Raw genomic sequence first — 20166 nt, 5'->3', positions numbered from 1 at the left:
TGCTGTTTATGATGGGCAAACATGAAGAATTCATGAAGAATAAGTTCTATTATTATTTGCAATCGGTTAATGCACAATTGTTTAACTAAGAGAAATTGCACACACACCCATAAGCTGTTCTGTCTCTGAGTTCCCTGGTATAGTAGATTATAAATCTGATAAATATATAAATAAATATTTAGTAAAATAGAATACAGTGCATGAAAAACAAGGAACAATACTTGCCTATGTGACCAATGATATGTGAAATTGTTGCTATAAACTATCTTGGAACAAAACCCCAACTATACACATATCAGACCCCAGGTACACAGATCAAGATGCCCATGGTATTTTGGCGTTATCATGGTATCAGTCCTGGAACAGGGAACTGGAACGAAACAGAGCTCATCCCATGACAATGTAAGGAAGAAAATTGTTCTCACCGCTCTTCATAAATTGCCACCCTACACAGCAGAAATTCTCACCTCCACCTTCTTCTGCATACCCAGGATAATGACTATTCTGCTACAGTTTTTATATGATCACTTACTCCAAAGATTAAAAATAAGTATACCAACAGAACAATTTCTCAGTCATGAAAACTCATGGACTCAGTCAGACACTGTACTTCTGACCGTGAGTAAGACATTGAGAAAAGGTGCCATAGCTTAAATTCCTTCCTTCATCTCACATATCAATTTCTCCTGACCTTTTCCCAAATTTCTCAGTTAATGACTCCTGAGGAATTAGACAACTTTAAAAGATGACAATGAAGAAATTGATATTGTTAAAGATTCCTTGGTTCAATCATTAACCAAAAGAGAGATTCCAACCAAGAAATTAGGAGACCGACAGTAAAATTCTAAGAAGAGTTACTCCAGTATAAATTCATTGAAGTCACTGGGCTTATGCTGGAGTAATTCTTAGGATTTCACTATGAGACTTGGAAGGGCAGCCATGAAGGAACTAGAAAAGATCCTTAAGTGTAAGGAAATGTCGCTGGGTGGGAACCAAGATCCACGTAATCCATACATTCCCCATACATACACAGTATGTGTAAGTTGGACAATGACAAGAGAGCTGATAGAAAGAAAATTGATTAATCTGAAATATGGTGTTGAAGTAGTTTTTTTTGATACCATGGGCTACCAAAAAGACAAATAAGATCAAATCAAGCCTGAATTCTCCCTAGAAGCTAAAATAATAAAACTGAAGCTATTGTAGTTTGGACACATCATGAAAAGACTCATCGGAAAAGACAATAGTGCTAGAAAAGTTGAAGGCCATAGGAAAGGAGGAAAACTTAACACGAGATAAATGCTTGGTAGAGAAAAAAGACAAGTGCCCTTTCTTTATCTGCCGCCTTCCCTGCAAAGGCTAAAACCAATCTAGAAGGGCCAGTTTTGATTAGGAAGTGGCATGAACAGGAAGATTTAAGCCTCTCATTTGACAGCTCTGTGGTCCCATGTTCCTCCCTCTAGGAGCAACTTTTTTTTTTTTGAGCTAAGCACAGATTCCCAACCAAATATGTAGCTTGGCAAAAACTAAAGATTTTATAGCTTTCTTTTTGAAAAAAGTGGTGGATTAAAAATGTAAACTAATAAATTGACACTTATGTCCCAAAATTCCTCAGTAAGTAAAGTCATCATATCAAAAGATCCACATGCAAGCTAAAGAATTCTGCTGAGAATTCTCAAGCTCCCACAGAGACAGTAGGCCAAGCTAGAAATGACAAATTACACTTGAATGGCAAGTGAACAGACTCACATGTATTCCTCCCTGTTCACTTGCACTCCACTCGATCCCGATGTGATCCCTGTTCACTTGCACTCCACTCGACCACTATGTGATCACTATGTGATCGAGTTGAGTGCAAGTGGAGCACAAGTAAGAGTAAGATGAAATGGTCTGTGGGAAAACAAAGACGAATTCCGCAGGAGCCTTTGGCTGCCTTTCACCTTTTCATGTTTGCCACGGTGATCCACTCCAGCTTCTTCTGGCGGTGTCAGGGGAGTTTCAGAATTCTCAACAGTCAGAACCAGACCTGCACATGGCTATATTGGATGTGATGATAAATGCAACACACGGCCAGGATTTCAATGTGCCAATTACTTTTCACATGATACAGAAAATTTTCTAAGGTTACAATGTGGTCCATTTTTTAAAACTCTCAAGCAATTAAGCCGTATGCCTGGTTATTTTTAGGGAACTTAAACCCCATGTGAAGGGGAAAGACTATTTGTAATCCAATTTGCCCAATAGTCTTTACTTTTTAAAATTATTACACAAAGACTGCAGAGTAAGAGTATTATTGTTTCATCATACATTCTCAAGATAGTCTTTTTTTTTTTTAAGGCAAAGAACCAGAACAAATAGATGCTTTAAAACCTGCCCTGGCTAAATAACAATAATACATATGAAGAGTAATGTGTGTTTCATTTTAAAATGCTTAGCCCATGCATGCAACCCATCTTCTTAAGGACCTTGAAAGCAATTCTAATTTAGATTAAATCTACTGGGACAACAATTAACCTACATTGCTTGTTTATGAAAGGAAACCATGTCAGTTTTCTCTGGCTGTTATTGGAATGAAGCACCCACAGAAAGTACATGGAATATTTCCAAGGCCAAACAGATCTGATTGATGTGGCCAATCATCTACAAATCCATTCATCCAGAGGAAAGTGCCCTTGGCTTTCTGGTGAGCACAGTGCCTGGCAGCACACAGATGATCCCTCATGGGAGTTCTTATTTGCATTGTGAGTTAGACACAGTAAGCAACAGGAATCACTTCTGAGTTGAAATGAGAGAAGATTCTGCTTTTTTCTCAAGCTCTTGCATGCCAGAATACTTAAAGGAGAAGCAGTAACTACTGATGACCACAAGTAACAGCTGATTAACAAATAAAGGAAAAATTTCTATACCCCAACATGTACCTCCATTCAAGAAATTTTAATTAATCACATGCACACTTTATTAACCTTCCAAGTCAAGCAAAAATTAGTATGCATCAATCATATATTTTCTATTTATTCCAACATATATTGCCTTTTTAAGAAGAGAAAAATATTCACATACTAAATACAAACAATAACTAAATGATATCAAATATTCCTCTGTCCTCTATCCTAAAGGGAATGTAAAGAAAAGGTTCAGAGGGAAACTTTAGTAAAGGATAAGGACTGTAGACTATACTACTGTGTACCGTCTGTTGCTCTAAGTATGCTCCTACTGGGTACTTCCTGCATCATTTAGTAAGTCATGTTAAATTGCTTATATTTTGTTTTAGCATTGTTTCAGCTCTATCAGATTTCTGCATGGTTTTTTTTTCAAATTTCTGCAATCCATACCCTATTGTATTGTTTAATGAATGTCTAAGCCATTGATCATATTGACTTACACGGTATAAACACCTTGAGTCTCAGTGAGAAAGTCAGGCTATAAAGTTAGTAAGTAAATGTAAATAAATAAATATTTTCCATGAAGGAATATCACTTTGGACTATTGCCTCATTCACTGTATGCTGAACATTTTTGCAGCTAAATGGAAGCCATGGAATTAAACTCAAATGTAAGAAAAGCTTCTTGAATACAAAATTTCCATTTGCACTAGAACTCTTGTGCAAGCAGAAACACAATATTCCAGTAGCCACTTGTGCTAAGTAAAACTGATACCAGCACAAGATCTTATACATTAAATTCTAGGCACTATAAACACATAGGGAGGAAAGAACTAGGTACTGCACAAGATCTTGCACAAACAGAACCGTGCTAAGTCTGTTTATGTTCCCACTTCCACATCTCTGGATTCAAGCCACATTAGTCACAGCACTACATAGGAGGCTAAAATTCCAGATACTTCAGAAAAGTTCTCATACAAGCACCAGTGATCCATCTCAAACTAAACAATGAAGGCATTCAGCTACTGTTCTGGCCATGGTAAGATGCTGTGATGGACTGCAATTGAAAGCAGGTTTCCTAAGTGCAGCAATCAAAGAGCTGGGAGGGAAAGAGTTAACTCTTGCTTGGAATAGAGAGATTGAGGGACAGGCTGCTGCTCCTCTCTGATTGGTCAGTTAATGCCAGCCTTCAGGCTGATAGTAGTTTTCTGACAAGATTTGGGAAGAGTTTGTGAGTGAGTCCAACTGGGAAGGTCAGACCAGTTCCCTTCTGGAATGAGGGAAGAGAAATCTTTTGCCTTAACTGTAACATCACTGTCCTAAAGAAGAATTCTATTTAAGAATTCTTAATATAAGTGTCAGCATAAGTTGAAGCCCACTTGATACAGACACCATAGAACTGGGAGTGCGTTTTGCCAAAAATGATTGGGTAGTAGGTTGAAACGCCCTTTCAAGTCAAAACAGTAAGAATTATATCATCTTAGGAGAAGATTAATTCCTCCCCAGTTTCTAAAGGTGCTCTGGCTCTGAGGAGGCCCCCAGGTATGTTGTGAAGGGAAAACAGTTTTTAAACTAACTCCAGGAAACTTGAGCTGTTATAGGAAACTCTGTGAAGAAACATTATTGCTGTAACTAAAGTATTAAGTAAAACACCTCTCACTGTTAAGAACCAAGAACATAAGAAACTAAGCTTCAAGAAAACTATTTTGCCTGTATCTCAAAGTGTATTCTGTACTACCAACAAAATTTTATCTCAGTTCTTTCATTCCCTGACTACTTTTATTCAATCTCTGCCTGTTAAATAAAGTGATTTCTTTTTTAATGTTACACAATTTCCAGTGCCATTTCCAATGAGAAGGAAGAGGGCTCCTGCTTCTCCCCATCAAGTTCCTAGGCTTGGCTAAAAAGACAAAATTATATCTGACTGTCAGGGTGGGACAAACAGACTTTTAAACCACAAAGATTAACATGCTACTTGGGGGCTGCTCAGCCAAAGCAGGCATACTGAATTTTGGCGGGAAAATCTGCCTCACAGTGACGGAGTGAAGTGGGGGCCTGCATCAAACACTAATTATAACAAAAATTGTATGATGCTGTGTAAAGAGCACCCTACAGAGAAGGTAAATTACATGCTTGATTTCAGCATGTGCCTTAAGAATGAAAGGAGATCAGAGATTGTTGTTCTTGAATATGAAGTAACATACTCATATGTTACTGCTCTACTTTATATGTCTTAAAGCTGGATTTTGGCATCAGAAACTTGCTTAGTCTGGGTTGACTTACTTTGGTCTGAGGGAAAATATCTGCTACTGAGGATTAATCTGCACAAGTTTTCCCAGAAAATTTATTCCCTACCCTAAATCTCTGTGTGGATTTGATGACATTAATAGCTGCTGTTTTTCACTCCTGAAGTGGGTTGGAAAAACTCTGGCCAACCAGTCTGTCAAGCATTTTGGGATTCTTCTAGACAAGAAGCACTATTAAAGTATGAGTTAATTCCACTACTAGCAGCAACATTAGCAATAGAAAAAATTTACTTTCAAGCAAGGCTATAAATCTGTTCTAGTCACCCCAAGGTCAGTGGCAAACTAGAACAAAAGCCTCTGGACAAAGTGAATAAATAAAATGTCAGACACATGAAACCCCAAGACTTGTAACTTAAGATTATTGCTTAAGCACTGACCCATACAAAACAAATGAATTGGATAACATGCTGTTTCTGGTATGTTTTGATTCAAGCCATTTTCAGAACAGAAAAATTATGTAGCTTCATAAATCCCTCAAAGATGTCAAATTAGTTGATAAAAGTAGCAATAACATTCTTTGCTTTGTTAGACACAAGACATTTATTCGTCCTCTACATTCATGAATGGAAATGCCTTCCATTAGCAGGAAATTACTATGGGATCCAAGCCAAAACATGAGTGGAACTGGGGGCTGTAATTCTCCTATTTAAGACTCAATTTATTCTGAATTTCAAATATAACTGGATTACTCAGCATTATGGGAAATGTAGATACCATGTTCTAAAAGGCACCTCTTCCACCAAACTATAGAGAAGTTGTGGCTGTCAGATCTCATCTGCCAACACAGGCACACATGGACACATATGCATCTTGGAGTAGGTTTATTGGCACATGAGAACTATGTTCTCATAATGTTCAGACACACCAAAGCAAATCAACTGGAGTATAGAACCAGCAGGTTTCACATATCCATTATTTATTTGAGCTACAGGCATTTCATTTTATGACAATATTTCATGTAATAGTGTACCTCATGATACGCTAGATTTACAAAGAAACCACAATGGCTCATGACAACAGAGATAAGAATTTTTATCCAAAGGTAATCACTGCTGTAGTAGATATAGGCTTGACCCATTTGTTTCTCCAGTTTATAAGACAAGCAGTAGCTACATAGCTGTAAAAAACAGTGTCCCGCCTCAACACTACAACAAAACATCCAATATTCTAACAACCCTTGCTACTTATAATAAAAAAGAATTGAGAAGAGTATATGAATTCAGTAATTATTAAGGGGAAATTGTCAGCTGGCTGGGTACATTTTACATCTCATTAGAAAAGACTTCCACTTAAGCCACAAGCACTGACAAACCTGACCTATATTTTGAACTTCCTACACTAAGGAATACATTTGATATATACAAACACCACAGTTTCTTTTTAAGGCAGATGAAAAAGGTGGACTCAATTAAAATAAGTAAAATAAAATAAATAACCAACTAGTATCTAGTAAGGAGAAGTAGCTGCCTTAAGTATTCTAAAAGTAGTCATATACCATATTCTGCACAATTATGTCATCTTAACTATTTACTACAAGATGATAGTAATTTAAGTTTACCTTTCAGTGAGTCATTTTCAGCTCTCATTATATCAATTAGTGAGTTCTCCAGTGAATGCATGTCAAAAGTTCTTGTGCGGTCCTGTAGATAAACACAAATGCTAGTTTAGAGAAATAATGATAATAGCTAAGCAAAAGTCTTCCACTGAGTTAGATTTCAAATAAGAAACCACACATATACACACACTTTCAGATGTGCTTGTATATGCTAGATAATAATTCAAATATAGCATTAAATTCATTGCATTACAATTTAGTTTACCATTAAGGTCAAACCAGACCAGCTATCTGCCATTGTCACATGGCAGGTAACCCTTACAATGTGTCAAGTGCTGTAGAGAACTCTCTCATGTGAGTATACAAGCAGAGGTCTATTCAAGACACGCTGTTCCTACCCCGCCTCCATTCCATGAAGAATTACATTTAAAAGTATACATGATAGGGCTTTTCCTGTTGACTGTCCTAAGTCAGGCCTGGCTCAGGAATTTATAGCTTCCCTGGCAAACCTAGGCCTCTCTCAAATAGTGACAGGCTGGCCGTTCACATTAAAGAGACCACACCTTGGACTTAATATTTTGCACTGAGCCTTTGAGAGAAAGTCTTGTTTCAACGTTAAGAGATTCGGCCTGAACCGTGATTAGACCATCATCTGCTGAAGGCAAAAGTGAATATGGCCCCAACACTCCACAAAATAGGGGGTCCTTTTAAAATGATTTGCCCACAAAGGCTCATGGACCCTTCTAGATTCCAAAATGCCTTAGGGTATTTGAGAATTCCTGACACATGCTCCATGGTAGGTACTGTAGGAGTATGGAACACAAAGCTCCTTGAAACTATTGACACCACTGCTCCTTGTTGACCCCTCCGGCTGACTTCACCCATAGACTTCGCTACTATGTTGCCTTACGTACTATCTGTTGCTTTAAATATGTGTTCCTATGTCAACCCTTAGAACTGCTTATGTTCTGTTTGAGCATTTCTTCAACTCTGTATTGGATTCTTGCTAATGTTATGTCTTTGTAAACTTGTTTTTATTTACCCTTGATAAATTGTCCTTGATACTGACTGTACTACTCTCACATTGTGTAATTCACCTTGAGTCTCAGTGAGAAAGGTGGACCATAAATGACATAAATAAATAAATTAAATCCTGATGCTATAGTCATCAAATTCCTCCTAGAGAGACTAGCTGGGATACAACATTTGGTTTTAGACATGAAATGAAAACATTTTTTATTCTACAAGACATTTTAGTTTTCCATTTCCAACATGAATAGGTTTATTGCTGATTTTATAAATAAAATTAGTATAGATGTATTTATTAATGATTACTAACTTATTATTTATTGCTATGAACTACCCAGAGTACATTCCTGTTGTAAATTCTTTTTGGAGTATCTTTTTTAAAAGACAGAATGGAGCAAAAGTAAGGAACTGAGGAGCTGTAGCCAGTCTTGCCTGAAAAGCTGAATCACAATACTAACATGTTGGTTCTGAAGCCCTGCTTATCAAGTGAACTCAGCATGACTCTCCAAGTCCTGAGGTATTGAGAATGGTAACTTTAAACTTCAGTACAAGCACATTTAGAAAGGCTGATACTCAAATACAATTTTAAATATAGGGAACATGTAGTCTTTAAGGTCCAGCAACACCTTAAAGACTAACTAGATTCTCAGGGTATGAATTTTTGAGAGTCAGAGCTCCCTTTGTCTCATATCTGACGAGGGGAGCTCTGACTCTCGAAAGTGTATGTTCTGTAAATCTAGTTGGTCTTTAAAGTGCTCAGTAAACATGTAGTAATTAAAAGTAGTAAAGTACACAGCGGTAAGTTTGGTGAGGATCATATCTTTTAATTTACTACTATATTCCTTTTATTTAGTCTGTCAACAACATTCATATACCTAAAAATCAATAAAAATAAAATCTAACAGACAAGACCAGCAAAAAGCAAAGTTGAAAACCAATGTATAACACTACAAGTTATAACAGTGTTATTATAAAAGACAAGTAAGTAGGTTCTGGATCAAATTAAACCTGAAGTCTTCCTAGAAATGATGAAACTATCACACTTTGGTCACATCATGAGAAGATGAGACTCACTGGAAAAAACAATAATGCTAGGAAAGGTTGAAGGCAGCAGGAAAAGAAGACCCAACATGAGATGGCTTGACTCAATTAAGAAAGCCACAGCCTCCAGTTTGCCAGATCTGAACAAGTCTATTAATGATAGAAAGTTTTGGAGATCATTAACTGATAGGATTGCCATAAGTCAGAAGTGACTTGACAGCATATAACACACACATTGTAAAAGTCACAGACTAAAAATAGCAGCATAATCGTACAACAAAAAGCAATCAAAATAAAAGGGATCTTTTTTCTTGTCAACTAATCTTTTTTTCTACTTCACTAACAAAGTAGATTTTTATTTGCACTTTCTGATAGCATAGATCATTGGCATTGAAAAAGTTAAAGAAATAATTTTGCCAACTAATCCTAGAGCAATAAGCTCAAAGCTGTCCTCCAAAATTCAGAGTTTAAAGAACTCATTGATTTACTGGAACTGGTAACTAAACATTTAACATAGCAGTGCAGTAGTACAGGACACTGTTTGCTTGGTACTAGCAGCAATCAGTAATTTCAGATATTGCACAATAAAAAATGCATGTCTTGGAATTCTATTTACTGCAAATAATAGTATTCCAGATTGCTTAGTGTTCTAGATAATATGTTGCACCCTTTGAAATACTATTTGGTGCAGCTAGACCCACACTGGAATTTACATAAATATTTAACCAAGACAAGATTACTTGCAGTATACATTACCACTTCATTATCTCAGTCCACCTATAGCACTTTCCAAGTATTTCTCCTTTGTAATTGTCAAGGCTATCTTTTAGTACATTCGTTGATACTTTCTTGACCAAGAAAGCAAACACTCAGTTTTTCAAATCTACCTTTCCTGGTTATCCAAGTTAAAATATATTTTACGTTTTATTATTGAAACACAGCTCAGATAAATTTATCACAGTAGTATCATTCTTTTAATGTTACAAATATTTATACCGTTATACAAATACTTTTTTTTTTGCAAAAGAATTCTAGGCGAGGAATAAAACCCCGATCATGTTCACTTACCCCTCACATTGATTCCCACCTGCATACAATGAACATATCTCTAAGATGCATTAAATGACTTTGTTTAAATGAATAGTAACATTAGTCCCAGATAATAATCCTAAAAACTCATCTAAAACAAACTCATCTAAATAAAAGTATTAAGAACTCACTCAAGAGACAGGATTAGCAATGAGCCTTTCTGCTTCGCAAGTCTTGCCTCCTTACCTTTGATGTCAACTCGTAATTTTCCAAGATTAAGTACAAACATGCCTGATTATTAGTAAAACAAAATGTAAAAGAAGGTACTACAGGACAATATTTTAGGTATATGCTGCTGTATACTAGGGACTACAGATACAAGATTATACCCTACCACTCCTGCAAGCTCATGGCTGAGGACGTTCCAAGCTTGGAGTGGCACAGAAATAATGACAGAAATAATGAACGCAGTTCCCAGCGTGGCTTATGTATGAGGAAGAGAAGCAAATGTGCAATATGATCCTGCATGTGTTTACACTGCAGAAAATTCTATGGATATCAGTGATATATGATTTACTTACTATGGTTAGGATTACATTCTTGGGCAATAACAGGAATCGGTTTTCACCTACTATTCAGGCAAAAACTAATCTTTAACTTTCCAGTTTCCTCACTGGTTTCCTTATCCTCTATTCCAATTGATTACAGTATTTCTAGCACTGTGTTCTAATCTCTTAAATCTAAACATTACATAAAATTTTAGGTGAAATCTCATTTGCTTATATCACCTCTGTCTATTCCAATTAGAAATAGACATTAAAATATTCTTGGACATTCCATCCATGCACCAAGATTAAGCAAAGGCATCTGGGTGCTCCACAATAATTGAATTAATTTTTCCTGTGCACTCCCTATATTGCAAACTTCCAGGAAGTGACATCATCACACAGGCCGCGGCCACCCACAGGAGCACTCCTGCGCTTAGCAGGGGCCCCGATTCGGCCCAAATCTGCCTGGATCGGGCCACTGCCGCATGGCCTAATCCTGGCCATTTCGGGCCCCGCACAGCAGCGGCCCAATCCTGGCCAATTCAGGCCTGATCCTCACCATTTCAGGCCCATTTCGGCCCATGGGAGTGTGCCATGCAGCCATCTGGGAGCGCGCCCTGAGGCCCATGCCTCTCCCACCAGCCAGGTAAGCAGGGGTGGGGGTGAGAGCAGGGGATCCCCTGCCCCCAGCAGGGGACTTAGAGTAGACAAGAGGGCTCCTCTGAGTCAGAAACAACCAATATCAAAGAAGAAACCTCGATATTTATTCGATATTTATGGGAGGATATTGATATTTATGTGTATTATTAGAAATTGCACGTTGACACTTTAGCACTTTGAAATTATAAAATACATTTAAAAATTTAAAAATCCCAGCAGGGGACTGGCAACCCTAGCCTCATCACATCTTAATCTAGCCCTGTTTAACCTCCTACTATATAAAAGGCAAGCCATATTTGTAACGACTCACTTTTTAGCCTCGTGCAGGCACATTGCCAATGACTCTGACCTCAAGGCCACTGTAAAGAGCCCCCTTGTCACTGGGAGGGGGACCGCAGAATCGATGGCCTGAGCACTCCTCCCTGCGCCTCCCCTCAGCATCCTCCCACTCTGGCCTGGGGGCTGCTGTGAACTGCCCACTTGCTGCTGGGAGGAGTGCTCAAGCCATCAATTCATCAGGCCCTCTTGCAGCAGCAAGTGGATGCTTTGCAGCGGCCCCCAGGTCAGAGTAGGAGGCTGTTGAGGGAAAGAAAAGCAGAATACAAATATGAAAACATGAAAAATAAAAAAATTACCAACAACAGTTTTCTAGAGCCCGCTGTATTTTTTCACACAACGGGGTTTGTGCTAGTATACAATAATGATGCTATACAACTCTAAAACTTCAAATACCAGTTTTGGGGAATAAAAGTTGTAAAAATATATCATAATGCAATTTTAACCTTGAAAGCTCAAGTATTGGAATGTACTTTGGTATAAATGTTCACAACCATTCTCTATTTACAGTTCAAACATCTACTTAATCCCAATACAACATTTTTCAGAGGAAAGATGTAAAATAAACTGCAACATGATATTTGAAGACATTTCAATTTGTTTTACTAACATATTTGGTTTTCAATTTATAGTTCATATTGCTTTTTATTACATTGCTCCCTGTCCTGACCCCACAGTTCAGAATGCACTAATATTACCAATAAAATCTGTTTAAGATTTTACCTTTGCTCTACCTTTACAATTCCATTATAGGCAATTCCCCATTAATCTCAAGGATTCCATTAATTCCCAATCCTCCAAGTTTTTGAATTCAGAAACTTCTCATTAAATAATTTTTTTCTCGAAAAAGTAATCACGTGTCTGGTGCCCCACCCTCTGATCCTTTTCCTCCCCGAGTGCAGCCCCAAGGCACCCAACTTTTTCACGGCACGCTGAGCCTGAGCAGCAGCAAAACAGGAGCGGGCACCGTGCCCCAGGTTGCCGGGGAGGGGCTGCCTCTACTGGCACTTCCTTGAGTGCTTCCTCCCAGACGGAAGCAGAAGGGAGCCTCCCTTCTGCCTCCGGCACGCCGGGTGGTAAAGCAGCAGGTATGGCCAGTCGGTGCAGAAGATTTCCTGTCCCAGGCGCGGTGACCAGGTGCTGGTGCTTCCCTTTCCCAGTGCTCCTCCACTCCAGCCCTGGCCCAGACAAAACAGGGTTAACATACCTGTAACTTATGTTCATCGAGTTCTTCTGTGCTGACACACATGGGGACTGCGCAGGCGCAGGCCAGCCGCCGGAGAATTTTCTAGAGCTTCCATGGCTCCGAAGGGGCCGTTTGTCGCGCGCCTCAGCGACCGTTTTCCCGCCCAAACGGTCACGTGATCCTCCAGCGACCAACGGCCCCTTCCCTCAGTTCTCCCTTGCCGCCACTTGACCAACACACTTCAGCCATAACACCTTAAAAACACCAATTTCCGTTACAGCCATCACAAAATCGTGCATTGGAGTTCACAGCGGGGTAGGAGGGAGGGTTGTGTGTCAGCACAGAAGAACTCGATGAACATAAGTTACAGGTATGTTAACCCTGTTTTCATCTTCGTTCTTCTGTGCCTCCACACATGGGAGTGTACCAAGCTTCACACAATAAGGAAGGCGGGGGTGAAGTCCAACACAATTTTATTAAGCAAACAAGAACAACAATAAATAGATATGCATATATACATCTATGTAAAAATACTGTGTAAGGACACATAAATACTCAATATTTACATATATACACACCCCCAGGTACATATATACACTTTCACTCAAGGGTACCCAGCAGGTACGCCAAGAAAGTCATTCCAAAACTCCCTCAGGAAAAAAGGGAGTGTAAGACAGCCTTGGCCACAGATACATCCTGCTCCGCATTGACATCAACGGCGTAATGCCTGACAAAGGTGTCTGCAGAGGACCATGTGGCTGCTTTACAAATGTTAACCAGGGGCACCCCCCTGAGGAGTGCCGAAGAGGATGCTTGGGACCGCGTGGAGTGGGCTCTGACATGAAGCGGGCAAGCCACCCCTGCCAGGGAATAGGCCTTGCTAATGGCCGTCACAATCCACCTAGACAGGGTCTGTGAGGAAGCCCTGTTACCCCTGTCCTTGGCCCCAAAACATACAAACAGGTGAGGACTTGAGCGGAATTCCTTCGTCCTATCCAGGTAATAGGCTAGGGCCCTCTTCAAGTCTAGGGAATGGAGGGCCTTTTCCCCCTTAGAGGAAGGTTGAGGAAAGAACGCAGGCAGTGAGATATCCTGCGAGAGGTGGAAGGCGGACACCACCTTGGGCAGGAACCCGAGGCAGGGACGCAGGACCACCTTGTTGGGATGAAACACAAGAAAGGGAGGGTCAGACCGCAGTGCAGACAGCTCACTGACCCTCCTGGCCGATGTGACGGCCACCAAGAATGCTACCTTGTAGGATAGCATATCCAAGGGGCATGTAGCCATAGGTTCAAATGGAGGCAACATGAGACGTGAGAGCACCAAGGACAGCGACCACTGAGGCACTGGCGCCGACACAGGTGGGTAAAGATTGTACATGCCCTTAAGGAACCGGCGGGATTGTGGGTGAGAAAACACCGTAGCACCCTCAACTCGGGCGTGAGCAGCTGATATCGCTGCCAAGTGTACCTTGAGGGAGGACACCTTCAAGCCCAGGCCACGCAAGTGGCACAAATACTCGAACACAACCCCCAAGGGACTGCTTTCGGGCACCACTCCTCTGGCAAGTGCCCAGAGCTCAAACCTGCGCCACTTGGCCGCATAAGCGCGCCTAGTGGATGGCCGACGAGCATTCAGGAGGACCCTCTGTACCTCGTCAGTAAAGCCTATCGGGGAGGAACGATCCGCCAAGCCGTTAGGTGCAGCTTCCTGGGATCGTGGTGGACTAGGCTCCCATTCAGGAGAAGGTCTTGCCGAGGGGGCAGACTGACATATGTCCGTTGGGACATCCGCAGGAGCTTCGGGAACCAAACCTGCCGTGGCCAGAAGGGGGCCACTAGGATGCAGTCCGTCCCGTCCTCCTCTATCTTGCACAGGACCCTGGGAATCAAGGGGAACGGAGGAAACATGTAGTGCAAGCCCTGCGTCCACGTAAACTGGAAGGCATCCCCAATAGAGAGGGGGTCGCTCCCTGCCCTGGAACAGAACATGTGGGCCTTGGTGGTCGCCGCAGTGGCGAACACGTCTATCACTGGATGACCCCACATCTGGAAGATCGGCCCAACGCACTCTCCGTTCAGTTCCCACTCGTGGTCTAGTAAAGGGGCCCTGCTGAGGGCATCTGCCCGGGCATTGTCTGACCCAGCCACGTGTATAGCACGGAGCGACATGCCGTTCTTGATAGCCCACTGCCAAGTGAGTGTGGCTTCCCGGCACAGGGCCATGGACACTGTGCCCCCCTGCTGATTCACGTAGTACATGGCAGTCGTGTTGTCCGTCTGCACCAAGACCTGACGATTGCTCAGCAGTGCTGTAAGAGACACAAGTGCGAAACGAATGGCCCTTAGTTCAAGCACATTGATATGGAGGGTCTTTTCCCTCTCAGACCAGACATCTTGCACAGACACATCACCACAGTAAGCCCCCCATCCCAACAGAGAGGCATCAGTGGTAACCGTGATGTCATGGTGTTGATACCCAAAAGGGGTCCCTCTAAACAAGTTGTCATCAGACAGCCACCAGTCCAAGGAGGAGAGGATGACCCTCGGGATAGAGAATTTGAGGGACGGAGGGTGCAGTAGAGCATCGTACCTCCGCACAAACCAGTTCTGGAGAGGGCGCATACGCAGCCTAGCGAAAGGCACCACAGAGGTGGCCGCTGCCATATGCCCTAGTAAGCACTGGATAGTGCGCACAGACTGGAACCGGTTCCTTTTAAACATGGACACTAGACCCCTTAGGGACCGAGCCCTCTCCAAGGGGAGCAGGGCCTTACCCTCCACAGAGTCTAAAAGTGCACCAATGTAGGACACCTTGCAGTTGGGCACCAGCTTGGATTTCTCCAAGTTCACCAGGAGCCCCAGGCGTTGGCAAGTGCTAAGTACCAAGCCAATGTCCTGCACCAGCCTAGACTCCGATTCAGCCACGATGAGCCAGTCATCGAGGTACGGAAAGATGGTACAGCCTTCTTCCCGTAGGAAGGAAACCACAGGGGCCACACATTTAGTGAACACTCGTGGGGCAGTGGACAGGCCAAAGGGGAGCACCTTATACCGGAAAACCCTTTGCCGGTAAACAAAGCTCAGGTACTTCCTGTGCTCCTTCCGTATGCCCACGTGAAAGTATGCGTCTTTTAAGTCAAGAACCGCAAACCAATCCCCCTGTTTCAGCAAGGCGATCACAGCCGCCAACGTAACCATTTTGAATTTGGTCACCTTGAGGAAGGCATTAAGGCCCCTCAGATCTAAAATGGGACGTAAGCCCCCATCCTTCTTAGGGACCAGGAAGAACCTAGAGAAGAAACCCTTTACAGAGTCCTCATAGGGCAATTCTTCCACAGCACCCTTGGCCAAGAGCGACACGATCTCCGCATCCAGCTCGGCCATAGTGTTATTGACAGCTGTCAGGGGTGAACTGCATCTAGGCAGCTCAACAAACTCCAGCCCGTATCCCAGTTCAACAATAGTTAAGACCCATGAGTCAGATGTTATTGACTCCCACTCAGAGAGGAGTGGACTCAGTCTGTCCGAAAAGTTCGGGGATACGGCTGGCGTGACCCGTCAGTACTGCCTCCCAGCGCCCTGCTGATCTTTCTGCTGGGCCGGTTGCTGTGCCGGACGAGGCTTGAAGGGCCGACACCTCCTCTGCTGTTGTGCGGGAGGGTAAGGCCGCTGCTGGTAGGCAGGATACTGTTGGTAGCCCGGTCGCTGCTGTTGGTATCTGCCCTGGTAGTGGTAAGGGCCGGACCGGGGAGCGTACCGTGGCCTGGAGGAGGGCTTGTCCGCTGGAGCCAGACCCAAGGACCGCGCCGTCTGCCTGTCCTCTTTTTTCTTTTTCAGGGTCTCGTCGGTCGATTTGGAGAACAGCGAGTCCCCTTCAAAGGGCATGCTCTCCACCCTGGAACGCACCTCCTGGGACAGGGCCGTAGACCGCAACCAGGAGTGGCGCCTGAGGACCACCGCCGAAGCCATTCCCCGAGCAGCAGTGTCGGCAGCGTGACTCCCAGCATTCATTTGCTGTTTAGACAGCCGGACAGCCTCTGTCTGCAACAGGGAGACGACAGCCTTCTGCTCAGGTGGGAGGTCTCGAGTGTAGGATGCCAACTTCTCCCAGAGGTACAATTGGTACCCTGCCATGATGGTCTGGTAGTTGGCGATCCTCAGACCCAGCGAAGCGACGATGTACTGGCGCCTGCCCATGGCATCCAGCTTCTTGCCCTCTTTATCGGCAGGCACCGAGGAGTGACCCGACCGTCGGGGGTTGAATTCCTCCGTGACCAAGGAGGAAGGTGGAGGGTGCTTCACCAGTGCCGGCCAGGTACCCTGCTTGATCTTGTAAAGCTGCTCGATGCGCTTGGATGTTGGAGGCTGATCACAGGGCACCTGCCACACCTTCTCCACAATCTCCTCAATACCCTCGAGCATGGGGAAGCCAACGGACGCCGGATTATCCCCATAGATACGCTTGAGGAGCTTGTCCTTGGTCTTCGGGGCTGCTGAAGAGATGTCCATCTCGAGAGCCTTGGCCATCCTTGCCATCTGGTCGGCGTAGATGCGGAGGTCCTCGAATGGCGAGTCCGCAGATGGCACTAGCTCCTCAGCCGGCGACGGTTCGGACCAGGACTCCGACTGGTAGCCGCCAAAGCTCTCCACATCCTCCTCATCGGAACCGAGCTGGGATTCCGGAACCTGGAGTGGAGGGGGAGCCCACGCCGGCCTCGACGTCGATGGCCCCGGTTCCGACATGGAGAAGCCGGCAGGTGCCCCTTCCCACTGACAACGGTATGGCGAGGGGAGGTAGGAGGCCTGTCGATGTTGGGACGCAGTGGACCGGGCCGATCGGACACTGTCCCCAGACCGACGTCGCTCACGACCGGCAGCTGGTGGAGATGGACGGGCAGGGGAAGGACGGCTCCGACGAGGAGACGGGCTCGGTTCCAGCCTCGGCGACCAAAGAGCAGGCGATGGTCGGCTCCGACGGCGCGGGCTCGGCTCCGGCCCCGACGAGAACTCTGCGGGCACCGTCTCGAAGGCCATCGGATCCGGCACCGGCATGGCGAGGTCCTCTGGTTCGGGGGAACCCAGATGAGGGGAAGGCGTGTGAGGAAGCACGATGACCTCCTCCTGGGGAGCGGGATGCGGCGACCGATGATGCTTGGTCTTCTTCTTCTTCTTCGCTGGTTCCGAAGAAGACCTCGGAACCAACGCGCTCCTCGCCTTCGAAGGGGACCTCGGCTTCGACCTCTTAGACTTCATCGGAATCGACCCGGTCGTCGGTTCCGATCGGGGACTCGGTACCCGGATCCTCGGTTCCGACGTCGGTCTCGGATCCGACCTGGTGGAAGATGCGCTACGGGGCGGCCGCACCGGTCCCTGCGCTGGAGAGGCCGCTCTCGACGCCGAGGCACTCGGGGGACGCGGTTTCGACCCCGACCTCGCGGAGGCCACTGAGCCAGCTCTTGATTGCCGTTCGGCAGAGGGGCTAGGGCCGGCCTTGGGGGAAGGTAACGGGGCGCCTCCGGACATGACCTTCTGCCACAGGGAGGAGTTCAGTCGTGCCTTGCGCTCCTGCCGGGCCTTGCTGGTGAAGCCCTGGCAAATCCTACAGGCCGACACATTGTGTGTCTCCCCCAAACAAAAGAGGCACAGTTCATGGCCATCGGTCTTGGCCATTTTCGTGTGGCATTGGAGGCAATGCTTAAAGAGAGCCTTTGAGGCCATCTTCAGGGGCACGCTAGAGAGAGGTCAAACAATCCGGGTCGTATTTACCGAGTCCAGTCAAAGTCCAAATCAGTAAGCCGAAGAGTAGTCGAGGTCCGAAGTCCAAAGTCAAAAGCCAAAGATCAATCAGAAGTCAGAAAAAAGCACAAAGCACAGAGCAACGAAGCTCACGTTCTCTCCAAGCGGCGGCAAGAAGAGAACTGAGGGAAGGGGGCGTTGGTCGCTGGAGGATCACGTGACCGTTTGGGCGGGAAAACGGTCGCTGAGGCGCGCGACAAACGGCCCCTTCGGAGCCATGGAAGCTCTAGAAAATTCTCCGGCGGCTGGCCTGCGCCTGCGCAGTCCCCATGTGTGGAGGCACAGAAGAACGAAGATGAACCCAAGCTTATCGGCTTGCTCGGGCCAGAGCGCAACTGACATTTTAGACACTGTCCCTGGCCAGTCAGATGGTGAATCCACCCATCCCTTCCTTGTTTCCTGCGCTCCCCACAGGTCTCACTTGGAGGCGTTGCTCCGGCTGTGGCTTGCCTGCCTTCTATCCCGCTCGCTCGTCCTGTGGGCAAGGGTGGGGTCCGAGGAGGAGTGGGACTTCAGCAAGGTATAATGTCATAGAGTTAAGGTTGCCAGCTCCAGGATGAGAAATTCCTGGAGATGTGGGGAGGAGCCTGGAGAGGGTGGGATTTGGGGAGGAGAGGGTTTTCAGCAAGGTATCATGCCATAGAGTTAAGGTCGCCAGCTGGAAATTCCTGGAGATGTTGGGGTGGGGGAGCCTGGAGAGGGTGGGGTTTGGGGAGGAGAGGAACTTCAGCAAGGTATCATGCCATAGAGTAAAGGTTGCCAGCTCCAAGATGGGAAATTCCTGGGATTTGAGGGGTGGAGCATGGAGAGGACAGGATTTGGGGAAGGGAGGGACCACAGCAGGGTATAATGCCATGGAGTCCACACTCCAAAGCAGCCATTTTCTCCAGGGGAACTAATCTCTTTGGTCTGGAGATCAGTTATAATTCCAGAAGATCTCCAGCCACCACCTGGAAGCCAGCAACCCTATGAAAGCCTGCACTGGTCCATGGGAGGCTGCCGCTTACTGGGCACCGAGGTGGCCCTCCTGCAGTGGCTGCTGGCTGAGGAGCATGCCAAGTGGCAGTGGTGGTGCGGGCGGCTGTGCTGGAGGGCTGCCAGGTAAGGAGTGGGGAAACGAGTGGGCCTGAAGCATGGAAGCGTTGCCAAGGGGGCAGCCGCACCCTGCCCAATAACATCACTTCCTGGAAGTGACATCATCTACTTTGTGCACGCATGTGGTACCAGGGTGCCACCTCCTGCCAGGAGTTTCCCCAGGTGCTGGCAACCCACACTACACCACTGAGTTCCATCACCTCTTTTACCAGGAAAAAAAAAGCCCTGATTACTACAATGAACTTCAGTTGCATCAGAAGTCTTTGGCCACCACCTCCTACATACAGGGTACTGGAATAAGCCCTCTGATGTCCATTCTGAATAACAACTTGCCTAAACATTTAACCATTATTGCTAGTTTCAAACAATGGGACTATTCTATAACAATGCAATGATTTTCAACTTTTCCAGACCCAAGACCCACCTTTAAACTCGCAGGCAGCAGCATTGATCTGCTGAGCTGCAAGCACATGACAGGAAGCCATGTGACATCACAATCATGTAACATAAAGAAAGAGGCCAGAGTTGGGTTATTACTAGTGTTATAACAATAAGCCAGCAGAGGCAGCACTGCAAGAGAGTCATGGAAAGGGAGCACAATCTAAGAGAACCACTATAGTGAGGAACAAGTCAAGGGTCAGAGTCATGGAGGAATCCTCTCCACTGCAGAGTAATCTCACTTAACTGTCCTGTGGTTCTCAT

The 20166-nt window shown here is 44.9% G+C and overlaps 1 protein-coding gene across 1 annotated transcript in view; it reads right to left on the bottom strand.

Moving 5' to 3' along the window:
* CPEB4 (cytoplasmic polyadenylation element binding protein 4) overlaps positions 1–20166 on the bottom strand; it is a 94403-nt gene that overhangs the window by 56533 nt on the left and 17704 nt on the right. The window contains exon 4 of the mRNA XM_054975216.1: positions 6746–6827. Within this exon, the coding sequence (XP_054831191.1) occupies positions 6746–6827 (82 nt within the window). The remainder of the gene's footprint in view (positions 1–6745; positions 6828–20166) is intronic.

This window comes from Eublepharis macularius, chromosome 4, assembly GCF_028583425.1.
Source record: "Eublepharis macularius isolate TG4126 chromosome 4, MPM_Emac_v1.0, whole genome shotgun sequence".
Taxonomy (NCBI): Eukaryota; Metazoa; Chordata; class Lepidosauria; order Squamata; family Eublepharidae; genus Eublepharis; species Eublepharis macularius.
The sequence above is the reverse complement of the archived record's forward strand: the minus strand, read 5'-3'. Positions and strand labels throughout refer to the sequence as shown.